This window comes from Echeneis naucrates, chromosome 8 (assembly GCF_900963305.1).
Source record: "Echeneis naucrates chromosome 8, fEcheNa1.1, whole genome shotgun sequence".
NCBI lineage: Eukaryota > Metazoa > Chordata > Actinopteri > Carangiformes > Echeneidae > Echeneis > Echeneis naucrates.
Genome location: NC_042518.1, coordinates 18813648 through 18828637, shown reverse-complemented (window position 1 = coordinate 18828637; position 14990 = coordinate 18813648). Strand labels below are relative to the sequence as shown.

Here is a 14990-nt window from a genome sequence, read left to right as displayed (position 1 = left end):
TTATCTTGTCTTATCCTAACTATTTTTATATGCTCCTTATAGAGTTACTGCATGAATGATGCACTGACGGGTGTGCATTTTAATTTTGTTGTACATGTTATAATGACAATAAAGATCTGTTCTATCCATGCAGTGTAGCTGCACGTTTAAAAGAGGCCTGTCACTGAACGTGCAAAGTCACTTACTTTGTAAAGTCCACTCATTCTTCATCTGAACTCTGCTCATGATCTCTGAGCCTCTGCTATTCAAGTTCTGCTTTTTTGATGACACACTTCCTCTTACATGAGCAGGAAGGAACCACACATGCGCACACATACACACTTAGAGTACGCACACAGTTTCCTACTGAAGAGCAGCACAGAAACATGTCACCCTGATAATTTCAACTTAACAGCTGAGATACACATCTGAGGTTTAAGAGGAATGTATGGATGTAACTTACATACATACAGCTGACAGCTGGTTCAGAGATAATTGATCATCTTATTGATGTTATTTATGTTATTGTTACAAAAGTTATCCTTTTTTGAGTCATTGCCTCTTACATTGTCACTGTTTAAAAAAGTGCCTTATCATATTTGTTTCACTCACACTGTCTTTGAAAAGATGTTTAAGTTCCACACCGATCTGCCAATGAACATCTGAGATCAATGAGTGAACAGATCTGTCAGTGAACAGCTGTCATTTATCGGTGAACAAATCAGTCAGCAAACAGCTGTGATTGTTCAGTGAAAGGATCCTTCAGTGAACAGTTGTGACTAGTGATTTATTGGTGAACATCTGATAATAAAATCATTCATTCATTCATTTATTTATCTTCAGCTGCTTATCTGTTTCTGGGATGCTGGGGTGCTGGAGCCATCCCAGCTCACACTGGGCGAGGGTGGGGTATACCCTGGACAGTTCGCCAGTCCATTGCAGGGCCAACACATAGAGACAGACAGAGACAAACAACCACTCACACTCAGACCTACACTACACGACAATTTAGAGTCACAATTAACTCAAACATGCATGTCTTTGAACGGTGGGAGGACACCCACAGGGAGAACATGCAAACTTGTGCACAGAACTTGCAAAAAAAGGAATTTTCTGTCATTGACCGTTTTTTTTTTTGTTTTGGTTTTTTTTTTAATCTGAAAGCCAACTGTCATTTTAACAGATTTTTACATCCCTGACCACTTGGTGGCGACTGAGCATATTAATTGGCTCTTGCCTCTCTTGACGCATGACCTCGTTTGCTTCACTCACACTAGGAGGAAGATGTGAGACTGTGCATTTAGGCCACTGCAGGTGAACTGCTGATATTTTCAGTTAAATCATTAAATTTCATTGTTCATATGTAGCTACTGGGAAGACAGTCATATGTTTTTGTCACTGCGGAGAAAAAGTTAGCGTATGTATATTCATCTGCTTGATATGTTAATCCATGGTGTGGATTCTCTGTTCAGCTTGTTTGGACTAAATAATAATTAAAAATGAATGAAAATTAAATCCTATTTGTTATAGACTAATTGCATTTAAGAGTGCTGATCCCTGGAACCTGAGGGGATTAATCAGGTACCCCATTAACAGACAACAGTTGTGACCCCACCCCGTGGTCCATGTGCTGTTTTAGGCTACATAAATGTACATTCCAGAGAATGTGACCAGAAAGTTCAGTAAATGGATTAAACTGACCTAATGTCTGTGTGCATCATTCAATTAAAAAGGTTACAACACTATTGATTATGTCATTATTACCATAACATAACAGATTCCTCCTGGGTCATACAACTGAAAACATCTAAATGTCACTGATTGTGGTCAGGCTTGCTACCAAACAGCAATGCCAGGCCACCTGTGACAGGCGTGGTTGAAAACAAACCAACCTTCATCCAGATTATCTAAAGCACTTTACTTGGAGGTCAAACAGGAAGCTAGTCCTGCTGGAATGCTACAAATAATCTCCCCAGCCACTGTCCAGCCACAGCAGGTGAGAGATGAAACAGGATGGGGCTCTGCAAACTGGGAGGGAATCCTAGAGTAGTCTGGATTTTGATCAATGTTCAACTTCAATTTCTCTTCCAGATAAGTGTGGGCAGGTGTCGAATCACATGACTGAGTGCCTGCTTCCCTCATACTACATCATGTTACCACGGCTACATGACAAAACAAGATCCAGTTACTAATAACTCAGAATTAAATCTGTCATCAATACAAAACTTTACTTTACAAATGAGACTGAAAACTAGAACACATAAAGTATCCTCATTCAAGAAAAATCATATGATTAATCCTTTAGATCATAAATCTAGTCATAAATCAAGTTAACCTTGAAATCATAGCACAGAGCAGATAATGGAGTATGGACTGATTGGTCCGTGTACTCAGAAAGAACAATCAACAAAACTCCTCATAATCAGTGATGACCTGATTGACTAAGAAATTTGAAAATCAGCTGCAGCACCTGTGTCTGTGTCTGTGTGTGTGTGTGTGTGTGTGTGTGTGTGTGCGCGCGCGCGCACATGCGTGGGGTAGGGGACTCAGCAGTGGTTGATGGTACAGGACTAGAAAGGACCAGTATTTATCAGTCACATGTACAGTATCAGGACACATGATCCCCAGGGTATATGAGCAGCTGAGAAATGGAGCTGATGTGACCAGTAAACCAAAAACCAAACCAAAGCATATGTTTCAGTCTGAACTTTAAGGCTTAGCCTGATTCAACAGAGGTAACCCAGCCAAGGCCTTATGAACCCCCCACCCCCATTCTGACCGCCAAAGTGGGCTAGTCCTGTCAGCTTTCATTGTTAGCCCGAGAAACTGAGCATACCCTGCTGATATCTATGGGGAATGAGAGAAGCAAAAAAATTCCTACCTCCTTGCATTCACAGGAGCTGGCGGTGGGAGTTTGTGGTTGGTAGCGAGCAGCTGTCTGAGCACACTAAAGAGGAAGAACTCTATGCTCTCTTTAAGATCTATCTACAGGATGATCCCACACTCTATCTTTCCCTCTCTTAGCTCTTCTCTCCCTGATTCCCCCTGATGTAAAGAGGAATGGAGGAAGTCCAAGAGACACAGAGACAGAGAAAGAGAGAGAGGAGGGATGAGGGTGGTGTGGTGGGGGTGCAGCTCGAGGATCCATTCACATGCAAATGGTACCAAGGAGCTTCCACTAATCCCTGGGAGGAAGACTACACCCCCCAAGCAGTGGCTGTGCTGCCAGTCAGCGTAGTGGAGGAATGGCGCTGCAGCTACAAAAATGACTATAGGTCTGTGGCTGTAGCTTGCTGTCTTCTCTGCCATCTTGTATTTTTATTTCCAGTGTAAGCTTGTGAAAGTTAAAGTTTTCGGGAAAGTGTTGTCCATATGGGTCTCTGAATCCCTGAAAAGTGCTGGAAAGTTTCTGCAGACCCCAGCCGTGAGGCATTTAAGGAGTTCTTCTAGTCTGATCAGTAAAGTTTTAGAACAGCCCATTGACTATTTATTAAAATGGACATTCGCTTGGCATCTATAAAGTCAGTCTAATGATGAAGAGCCAGAAAACCTTAATTCTATCACATGACCAACACGGTGCAACCTCACTGGTTGGAAAAAAAAAATAGGAAGTCTACAGGAAAATGTCCCTACTTCTCACTTATTTCCATGGTAAATAGTAAATTTTTAGTCCATTTAGTCCATAGTAAATTTCTCCCCTAGTAAATTTTCAACATGATGTCCCTTTTTTAAATGATGGTATGGTGATTCATGGGAGTTTTTGTTTTGTTTCGTTGGTTCTTGTCTGAGAATCTCTCTCTCAGCCGGTCAGGTGGGGCAGCAGTCGGCAGCACAGCTGACTCTGAATCAGTGAACTGCTACTTAAACTCATCGGCTCTTTTCCATAGTCGCCAGAGCATCATGTCTCCACCTCCTTAATTGTGTTATTTGTTATTTGAGAGAATTTCTGTTAGCTTTTTGTCTTTTGGGGGGTATTTAACTCCTATGCGAGTTGGAACTGTACTGCTCCTCGTGTTCTGTCCCGTTCACCTTGGCTTACAAGTCAATAATTCTTACTCATCTAAATCATAACAGATGATCCCATTTAGAGGAAAATAGTTGATAAAGCAAGGGATGGATTAGATGGATGGATTATTAGGATGGTTACTATGTGATTGACAGACTGTGATGCCCAATCAGGATAGGGAACAGAGCAGGCCAGATTCAGCCGTCACGCCTTCTCCAAATATGGTTTCTTCTGGTTTCAAAAAACTAAACTGGCTGATGGTAAATTTACAAACTGGAGGATTCAAGCCAGCAGCTCACCGACTGATGGGTGACATTACTGTTAGATCACACATGATGCAACCTGTGGCCACTGCTCAGTGCTGCATCCTCCACTGCATGTTTTTCTAGACTTAAGCGTAATATAATTGCCTTGAAATTCTCTTGAAAAGATGCTGATATTAAAGCATCAACCAAGTGTAGAAGTAATTATTCATTATCGTTTATTTGGCAGTTGGCAATCAATTTTAAGACTGTCACACAGGAAGCTGAAACTCTGTCAGGGATTGTGTTGCCATCAAATAAAGCAGTGAAGTTCTTATCAGTATGATACTGTATCAGTAAAGAAAAACTGGCAATCAAAGGAGGAAAAAAAAAAAAAAAATCGATACATGAATCATAACTTTTTTTTTTTTTCTGTATTATGTGATATGTTGTAATCAGATGGTTACAGACAAAGGCTGTCACATGCTATATGAGCTGTTGAGAAGTACTGATGTTTCATTGGCTGAATTTGACAAGAACACATATTGAGATATTTAGTTGCATAGGAAACGACCAAGAGAGGTGTTACAGAGAAACAGGGTAGTGTATGAAAATGATTTCTGTGATTTTCACATTAGCTATTGCTCAACTGTACATAGTCGAGTGCAATTCTTAAAACAAATCACATCCACCCACAGAATTTCTGGTGTGATGAAACCAGGACTGAATTCGCACAAGCATTATCAGACCAGATATGATGCTGAGAGAAGGTGGTCCTCCACCTCCCCACAAGATTTCTGGAGCTGAGGTAGATTCACTACCAGTCTCATCTCTTAAAAGGACACTTCTCCCTGAAGACTCAGTCAGAACTAGCATAACTGTAGAATGTTTTTCACACTTTTTTTAAGTGAGAATGGTGGTACCACTGAAACTTCAATGAGCCTATCCTGGTTCAGAGCACTGATCCACATCATCGGCAGTGAGACCTGTAATATACAGGTGAGTCTCTGTCAACTTCAGGTCCAATCAGCTTTGACACCAGTCAAGGGTTAGAAACATGATGAGACTTTTGGAGGAACCTCTAAAGACCACCATAAATGTGTCATTTCAATTATATTTACTTTCACTTTGTCATTATAGTAAACAAACATAAATTGTGAAAACAGTAAAAGGGTCTGAAGACTTTTAAAGGAAGTTTTTCCTTGCCACTGTTGCCAAGTGCTTGCTCATCGGGGGACCTGTTGGGTTTGGTCTAGACTTGCTCTATATTTAAAGTACCTTGATGTAACTTTGCTATGATTTGGCACTATACAAATAAATAAATCCTAACTCCTAACATGCACTGTATGTGAGAAAGCCTGATATATCAAATTAGGTATGACCTCCAACAGAACACTCAACACCCAATCATTCAACTGAATATACTCTTTATCTTAATATTAATTACATTATCAATACACTATCTCTGTGAGAAGATGTCAACACGCAAATTGCTGACGCAACCCACCAACTTCAGAATAGTTTTCACATGACTAGATATAAAGTGCCAACCCGGAAACACTTTAAACACAGAACAATGAGCTTGTAACTGACAGCGTAAAGTGGTGCACACAGAGAGGAAAACCACTGTGGTGTAACAGAGGGGACACAGGTCCAGTATGAGTCTCTTTAAAGGGAAAACAAAGAAAACACAAAGGAGAGAGTTATCCTTTACCTGGTGTGAAGACAAAGCCGTCAGCAGTGACACAAATTTACAACTAGGCAGGATATCCTTTCACTGCCTCCGTGTATGGAGGGGCGTAGCACAAGTATGTGTATGTGTGTTATTGTAGAGGATGATGTATTTCCTGGACTCTAGGGGAAACTATTTCCTGGTTAGATCTTCTGCTGGCTGTGTAACCGTGTCTCTGTCTGATTACTATACTGCTACATGTGTGTCATCATTTTACATTTCATGCAGAGAGTTGGTGTCACCATTACAATGCAGAAGCTGAAAGTGTCAAAACTTCAGATTACAGTTTTTCACAATTGTTTAAACAGTGAACCACATTCTCTGAGCTACATTTTCAGTGGCCTAAACTAATTTTTCAGGAGATAATGAGAGGGACCAGAGTTGTGGCCACAGACGGCCCTGGTCGGCTGCAGGATTTAGGGGAGATGCGCAGCAGGAAGCGTAGAAGCCAGTCTCACCCCTCCTCCGAGCTAAGTACCGTTTTTATTCTCCTCCACTTATTATCACTTATCATGTTACACAGATTGGAAGGCATAAGAAATACCGTGGTTCATCCATCCATTCATCCATCTTCAACCACTATTCCATTTCCGGGTTGCAGGGGATGCTGGAGGCAATCCCAGGCCAGTCCATCACAGGGCCAACATACAGAGACGAACAACCACTCACACTCACACTCGGACCTATGGACAATTTATAGTTACCAGCTAACCTGGACATGCATGTCTTTGGACAGTGGGAGGAAACTGAAGTACCCGGAGGAAACCCACGCAGGCATGGGGAGAACATGTAAACTCTGCACAGAAAGGCCCCAGGCCGGGAACCGAATACGCAACCTTCTTATTGTGGGGTAACAGCACTAACTGCTATGCCGCCATGCTGTATATACTTGCGCATTTTCCCCTTTGTAGAATTGAAAGACGACCAAATAAGGGTGGCGAGACTGCACTTTTCTCTCAACAAGAAGTAGTGATTGTTGATCTGGTTCTTCAAAATAAAGTCATCCGACTCTGTGAAATTCAGCAGAGTGATTCAAGACACAATGTTGATTCCAACCTTGTTGGAATCACCATTGTGTCTCTGTCAGCCCAGCCCAGTTGGGGACAGATGGAGTGGGAGGGCAGATCTGCCCGGGGACGCTGGGCCTGGTCGCTGTGCTGGGCTGCAGTTCGACCTGTCCAGGTGTGGGATATGAGCAGGCATTGGCCTTGCCGACTGGTGATGGGGCCCGGCCCGGGTCTCTGACTGGGAGAGCTCCATGCCCCTGGGTTTAGCCTGCGTTGTGTGGGGTGCGCCCGACGGGCCTGGGGTCCTTTGGTTCCTTTGTCTCTCTATATGTTGCCCCCGTTGGGGGTTGCTGTGTGTGTTTTCTTGCATGTATTGCTGGGCACCCTGGTGGCTTGGTCCTGACCTGCCAGCTATCCTGGGCCGGGGTTGTGTTGCTCCAGCCCTCCACATCAGCTACAGTCAGCTACCCACAGCATCTAATGGCAAACAGTAGCATACACATACACGCAAATACACTTGCATACATACAAGGTGCACAACTCATATTGCACGGAAAATCCTGCGACCAATGGTCTCACTGTTTATGTTGATATTATTGTTGCTGTTGCTGTTGTTGTCATTGTTGTGAAGTCCTCTGGCCGGACCCCGCACAAAGACATGATGTTGGAAAATTAATTGCAGTGACTCTGAGTGATCTCATTTGATTTGATTTTGATTGTGCAGTAATGCACCCTTCATTCATTTATTTTTTTGTTATGAACATGCTGAATGTAGATATCACTTTGACTATGAAAATTTTTTTGTTAAATGCATATTTTCTGTTAACTGCATACCCTAAATTGTTTTATATAGTGTCTAATGAATGCTTTGCGTTGAATATATTTTTACTTCCTGTGTGTATGATCTGAACACATTGTTTGGTTTTCAACACAGGACAACTGGTTTTGAGGCGATAGTTTGATTGTGATAGAAAAGTTTGGGGTTTTGTGATGGTAGTTTGAAATTTTTTATTTGTATTTAAGGTTTTGCCAAAATTGATGGAGGTTTCAAAATTGTGTTTTAGCAATTGTGGAAAAACTGCATGAAGGTAGAAGTTACTGGGTTTTCATTGTTGGGTTCTGCCTCACACAGAGGAGTGAAGTGATGGCTTGAATCAACATCTTTTAATGACTTTGTTCAAGGCCCTATTGTATATTGGGCTTTGGTAACTATTAGCACTAACTGTCACGCTAAGGTGACTCAACAGAGATCCTGCTTCCTAACCCCAGGCCAGCCTGACTGTCTGGGCTTGGAATTCAATGTAAAGCTGGCTGGCTGTGTTTATCTCTTGTACTATTGTTAGTATTAAGCAGCATCCAAGCTCTTGTACATATGGAGGTAACAGAAGATGACAACCAGGACATAGTGGTGAATTCCAAAAGAATTCTGTGGCGCCCTCAAGTGATGAAAGAGTAGATCACATGCATGCACGCATGAAGATTGGCACACAGATATACAGTGGTGAGTGAATGTGTGGTGTTAATCTTAACAATCTGTAAACTCTGTGTGAAGCAAAACTAAACTATTGCTCATTTCTGCACTGAAAACAATGGTGAATAGAAACCAGATTTGTTATCTTAGAATCATAGCCCTTCTGAGTGTTTAATTCCAAACAAGAGGTACATTCATGACACAATGTTTGTGGATAGACTGTTTGTCATAGACATAAAATTAACATCTGGTGTGACAACAGATGTCACGTTGAGTAGAATGACAGTTGAAGGCCTTGACTGTTCAATTACAGTGCATTGTGGGATTTGCAATTTCAGTGGTGATGCGATATTACCTTGCGGGACAAACAAAATTGCATCAAGGGCCTTGAGTTTGACACATGCAGGCTAGAGAGCTCCAGAGAAACTCATGGTGCTTTCAGCTGTTATGACCACACTTTCTTACACCCTCTACCATGTGAAATATGATCTGATAAAACAGCATCCTTTGCGTTACATTGTGATGGGTTTTTTCTTGTGAGGGATGTAAAGTAGGACCCTATTTTTAAGAGTGAAGATCTCTCTCTCTCTCTCTTGATAAGTGTGTTTATCTGTATGATGATTTAAAGTTAATCATTATTCTCATCTGTTCTTACACAACCGAAGCACAGGGGTCAGACAGGGAGAAAAGCCTGTGTCCTCTATTTACATAGCAGAAAGTCATTCACACTGAGGCAAATTGACACAAGAGCCAGCATTCATTCTTCCATGAACTGTAATTAAATTGTGACAAAATTTATGTTATCTCACTGTTTATGTGTAAAACTCTATTGTGTTGGATCAGTTTACTCCCTATAGAAAATGGAAGAAGCTGCCCAGGTGTGCTGGAGAAAAGGTTAGCAGTTTGGGAACATACAGAAAATTCTGGCAATGGAATGTTCATAATGTGCAACTGATTGTCCAGGAACAGCCATGTAATTCTATATAATCAGCTCTATTACCGTTGTATGAAATGTCTGACATCTCTGTAGCACTACAACAACCATGGCACTAACAGTATACAGCAATAGTATGATGTAACTTAACTTCACCAAATTGCAGGTTCTGGGATTTGAATATTACACTTATAAACACTACACCATGTTTTGACACGACTACAGGATGGCTTTACTTGCCTCTAACATGAAATGCTATTCCAGATGGTTGCTGTAATTGTAGTCTTTCTGAAGGCCCTTGTACAAACTTTAAGACTGCTTAACTTTCCAACAAACTTCCTCTGCCTCACTGTTATCATATAGGTCACCCCACCTCCACTATAACATAAGTCAGCTCAGCCTGTGTGGTAATAAAGGCTGAGTAGGAACAATAAACACTCACTGTGTTGGTAAAAAGCAGAGCGTGAAGCTTTGAGCATTCACGCTACTGGCAAACAGACACACCCAGGTCTGAGACAATACACTGGATTTTCTTCACATGCAGCTACGCACACATACACACATGCACACTGCAACACATTTCTTCACAGAGAGGAGCAGGCTTACAACGTGTTGATAGGCTGACAAGCACCGGTTACTTCCTCCACCTGAGTTTCCATCTATCTTGATTAATTTCTCTTTCTTACCTTTCTTGTCCTTACTCTCTGTTTTTCTCTCCTCCAACTAAAACATGAACACCAAAACAAGCCATAAGCATGTCTGTGTGCATGTTCCAGTATCACTAATTCAGTTGACTAAAACTGTCATTGTTCTCTTATTACAGCAAATTCCTGTTTTCCTGAAGAGAGAATGAGCACAAACATACAACACAATGCACACGTTGCACACGGTTGCACACAGTTGCGGGGCAGGGGTGACTGGGGCCAACATTAGTCAAGGAGGAGTACACCCCGGGAAGCGTCATCAGCCGATCGTACGGCCTACACAGGCACAGACAGAGACAAACAACCACTCACACCTACGGGCAATTTACAGTCACCAATCAACCAACATATGCAGGTGAAAATGGGGGGATGAAACCCACGCAAGCTCAGGAAGAACATGCACACTCCACACAGAAAGGACCCAGGCACAGAAATCAAACCCATGACCTTCTTTCTGTAAAGCAACAGCGCTAAACACTTTCATGCCGTATTTCCCCCATGTGCACACAAGGCAAAAGAAAAAAATAAAACAATTTTCATATACATATCACCATACTTACATACATTAAACAGATTAAAATTAACTTGTGGAGATGGATAGCCATATTAATGAATGCTGATGCTGCTGATGATATCACTGTGACATCATCAGTGTTACTTAGTCCAATTTGTAAAAGAACACAGCAACAAAGGACAAGCATAAACTATCTGTCCACCATGTCTCTCTGTTGAAGGGGTAAATCTGCTGAGATCTTTTGCCCTGTTAACATCGCCAAACAGCTACAACTAAGAAACAACCATCATTAAACCAATTACGCACGTCTGCCTTAACCCCCCCTCCGCCACACACACACACACACACACACACACACACACCTACAGACAGGGGGGTTTATTAAAGAGGAGTCAGGCTCTGAAGGTTTGCTTAGAGTGATACTTGAGGCTTTACAGTTTCCTGTTGATGTGAAGTTAAGTACAGTACTGTGTGGCCCTGCACCCACAACAAAACATAAAATCAACACACACACACACACACACACACACACACACACACGCACACGCACACGCACACGCACATACACAAACCTAAGCAGCCAGATAACCTCTGGTCAGGATCAGAGAAAGCTCTCAAGATATGACCCCTCACAGCTCCACCATCCTCTCTGAATTGAGGACTAAGTCAGGATCAAGTTAAACCAAAGCCTCTGATGCCAAACGTGTTGTTTTATCTGAAATTACACAGCCTATAGGAATTTGACAAATCAAATCAATTTTATTTACATAGCTTAAGTCTTAACAGAGGGCAGCACAGCAGCAGAGTGGTTAGTGCTCTTGCCTTGTCGTTGATTCAATTCCCGGGCCCAGGGCCTTTCTGTGTGGACTTGCATGTTCTCCCTTTGTTGATTGGGTTTCCTCTGGGTACTCTCGGGTTTCTTCTTACAGTCCAAAGACGACATGCATGTCTAGGTTGATAATTACTCTATCTTACCATTCAATTTTCAGCTTATGTCCTTGTACATAGTCTTGTGAGAGCATATAGAGGAAAAAGGTTTTGGTCAGAGGGATACCCTCTGAACCACTTTTTGCAGCAGTCCACCACTGATGAACATCTTTGCTGAACATCACTGATACACGCTACTGATGATACTGCATCACCAACACTAGCTATGTTTACATGGACAAAATTAATTGAGTTAAAAGCCTGACCACAATAAAAATGCTCCATGTAAACACACCAGTTGGAAGATTCTGTTCATACTGATAAAAATTTCCTTCCGATCGAGATGAATGGGTTATGACAATTGCAATATTTCGAAGTTTGGGTAGAAATTATCTTAACTACGAATTTATGTCATGTCAGCCATATGTTGATAAAACACAACTCCGCCTTTACCACAGCCAATGAAAGACATTGGGGGGAGTTGAACAGAACTGGGGCCTCATTTGTAAAACTGTGAACTTAGAGTAAACATAAAAACTTGTGCAACAAAAAAAAATGGAACAGGCTCAGTGATTAACTCCCTTACAACAAACTTTGCCCTGCCTATGTGCCCTACAGATAATATCTAGGCCAGTGAGCAGTGACAGCTAACATGTCTTTGGGGTCATCAGGTGGGAACCTCCTTTCACCGGTGTTTCGTCTAGTTAGACCCACAACACCTCCAGGAAGCTAGACAGTGAACACTGGTGTCCCAGGGTCACCCCCCTAACACTAGCCATCACCGCTCCTCACACAAAGACAACTATCTCAAGCAGCACCACTGTAAACTACTCTAACCTCTCACCAACTGCACCAGTGAAAGTGAGGTGGGGATACAGACCCTGGCTCGGGTAGGGGGCATGAAAGTATAGAGCGTGCAGGAGGTGGAGGCAATACAAGCTACACTAGCAGATTCAGCAAACAAACTCACCTGGACAGTCCTATAATCAGACCAAATCAAACCAATACAGGCCAACTCACCTGGACTAACCACATGGTGTCAAAGAGGCTCAAACAGGCTCTAACAGGCCACATCCTCCACTTAAATACACTTCCTCTTCCTGGATTTCTTCCTCTGCTTCTCCCTAGAGTCTGTCTATCTTAAGAGCTCCCCTGCTGGGCCCCCAGCTACTATTACTTCTTCTAACCCAAATCCACTGACTAGATCTACCTGCCTCAGCTGACATTTCTTTGACTATTTTCCTCACCCTCTGTCCCCTTCCTCCTAACTCCTTCAACAAAGCAACAACAGATCTGGCTACAAACCCTCTACATCCTACTTGCACTGGAGAAATCCTAAACTTCCACCCTCGTTGCTCAGCATCCTTACCTTGATCTGCATACCTGAGCTTTTTCCTTTCATATGCTTCTTCAACTGAATCCTCCCACGGCACGGTCAGCTCTATGAAATATACTCTCATTCTAGACTACAAAATTATATCAGGCCCTAGCTTTGTACAGGCTATTTCCTGGGGAACAACAAGCTTTCCTCCTAAATCTACCTGCATCTCCCAGTCACTAGCATCCTCTAAGCTGCCTTGCCTCCTTGTTATCTTATTAATTTTCCCTCCTTCTTGAACAAACTGAATTGCAACTCTCTTTGTCTTAGACCCTCCTAACTTTGCCTGCCTCCGTATATCTTCAATGCCTGCTGCTAAGCTTTTTAAAACCTGGTTATGTCGCCACGTATACGGTCCTTGTGACAGACTAACCTTACAACCTGACAAGTTGTGCTTTAGAGTTGCAGTACCTAAACACAACGAACATGGCGGGTCTTCATTTACCCAGAGTTTTAGGTTCAGGGGAGTTGGCAATACATCATATGTTGCCCCAATCAAAAATCCAATACTGCTTTCCTCCATACTCCACAGCTCTTTCCAACTAAGCTTTTTCTTCTCACACCTTCCCAGTTCAACCACTGGCCCTGCTTAGACTGAGCCACTGCCCTTGCATTTCTTAATATTTCCTCTTGTCTACGAACCTGCTCCACAACTAGCTTCCTCTTCTCTTTAGGACCTGCTCTACTCCACACCAGTTTGCCTGGGCCACGCCCCAAGCCCCCCGGCCTATCTGTACATTACCCACAATCTCTGTATGCCTAAGATTGGCTTTCGCTTCCTGCACTGCCATTGTTGGATTCCATTTTCTCTCCTTGGTTGGGTTTGGGACCACCTTACTAACTACCACATCTTTACTCCCAAATAGCAGGAGCTCTGTCCTAACCTTAGTACATTTAAACCCCTCCACTAGACTAGATACTGGGAGCTGAAGTATTCCTTTCCCATACAGTGTCACGGTGCTTAAACATCTCGGAACACCAAGCCACTTCCTAATGTAAAAGATTACTAGTCTTTCCATTTTCTCTGCAGCAGATATTGGAATCTCATATACCGACAGTGGCCACATGAACATGGGAAATAATCCAAACTGCAAACACCACAGCTTCAACTTTCCTGGAAGTCCTGATTTGTCTATTCTATCCAGTCCCTCAGCAACATCCTTCCTACACTGCACAACCTGTTCTCTATCATGCAAATCTGCCTTGTACCACCTACCTAGACTCTTTACTGGTTTTTCCCTAATTATTGGAATTTCCTCTTCATCTATTGCAAACTTCACTTCACTTAATCTTCCTCTACTTATTGAGATACTTCTAGACTTACTCTGCTTGATTTTCATACTAGCCCACTTTAAGTTTTTATTGAGTCTCTCAAGTATTCTTTTCATACATGGCACAGTTGTAGTTATCAATGTCATATCATCCATGTATGCCCTAAAGGCGTATCCCATCCTGCTGCCTCGCTCCACCTACAACCCACCTAGAAGCTCTAATAATTACCTCCATTGCCATTGTGAATGTTAATGGAGTTATTGTGCACCCTGCCATTATGCCTATTTCTAGCCTCTGCCAACCTGTTGTAAAACCTGCTGCACTTAAACATAGTCTGATATCCTGGAAATATGTTGTTCTTACTAAATTGACAACTACTCCAGGCACTCTAAAATAGTCAAACGCCTCCAAAATTAGGCTATGTGGCACTGACCCAAAAGCATTTGCTAAGTCCAAGAATATCACACACAAGTCTCTTTTCTCACTCTTGGCTGCCTGAATCTGATGAAAAACCATGCTAGTGTGCTCTAAACACCCTGCGAAACCTGGTATTCCTGCCTTCTGTACTGAAGTATCTATTAAGCTATTCCTTTCTCAATAACTAGCTAATTTCTGTGCGACTACTCTAAAGAAAATCTTCCCCTCTACATTCAGGAGAGAGATCACACGGAACTGACTCAGATTTGAAGACTCCTTCTCCTTTGGAATAAGAACACCTCCTGCCCGACGCCATGCATGACTGTTTCTTCCAAACTATTCTTAATTGCCTCCACAAGAACTTTAGGATATCAGGTGCGCTTTTATAAACCTGGTAGGGGACTCCA

The 14990-nt window shown here is 42.4% G+C and overlaps 1 protein-coding gene across 3 annotated transcripts in view; it reads right to left on the bottom strand.

Moving 5' to 3' along the window:
* Positions 1-14990, bottom strand: part of septin12 (septin 12) — a 64863-nt gene that overhangs the window by 24798 nt on the left and 25075 nt on the right. Inside the window, exon 1 of one of the 3 annotated variants that reach the window (XM_029507629.1) lies at positions 5942-6042. The exons of 1 other annotated variant lie outside the window; for it this stretch is intronic. Coding sequence is in view for 1 of the 2 variants with exons in the window: in XM_029507628.1 (XP_029363488.1) it covers positions 186-210 (25 nt within the window). In the remaining variant the exon portion in view is untranslated. Of the gene's footprint in view, positions 1-185; positions 224-5941; positions 6043-14990 lie in introns of those variants that run through there. One more of the 3 variants, XM_029507628.1, reaches the window with a different exon arrangement.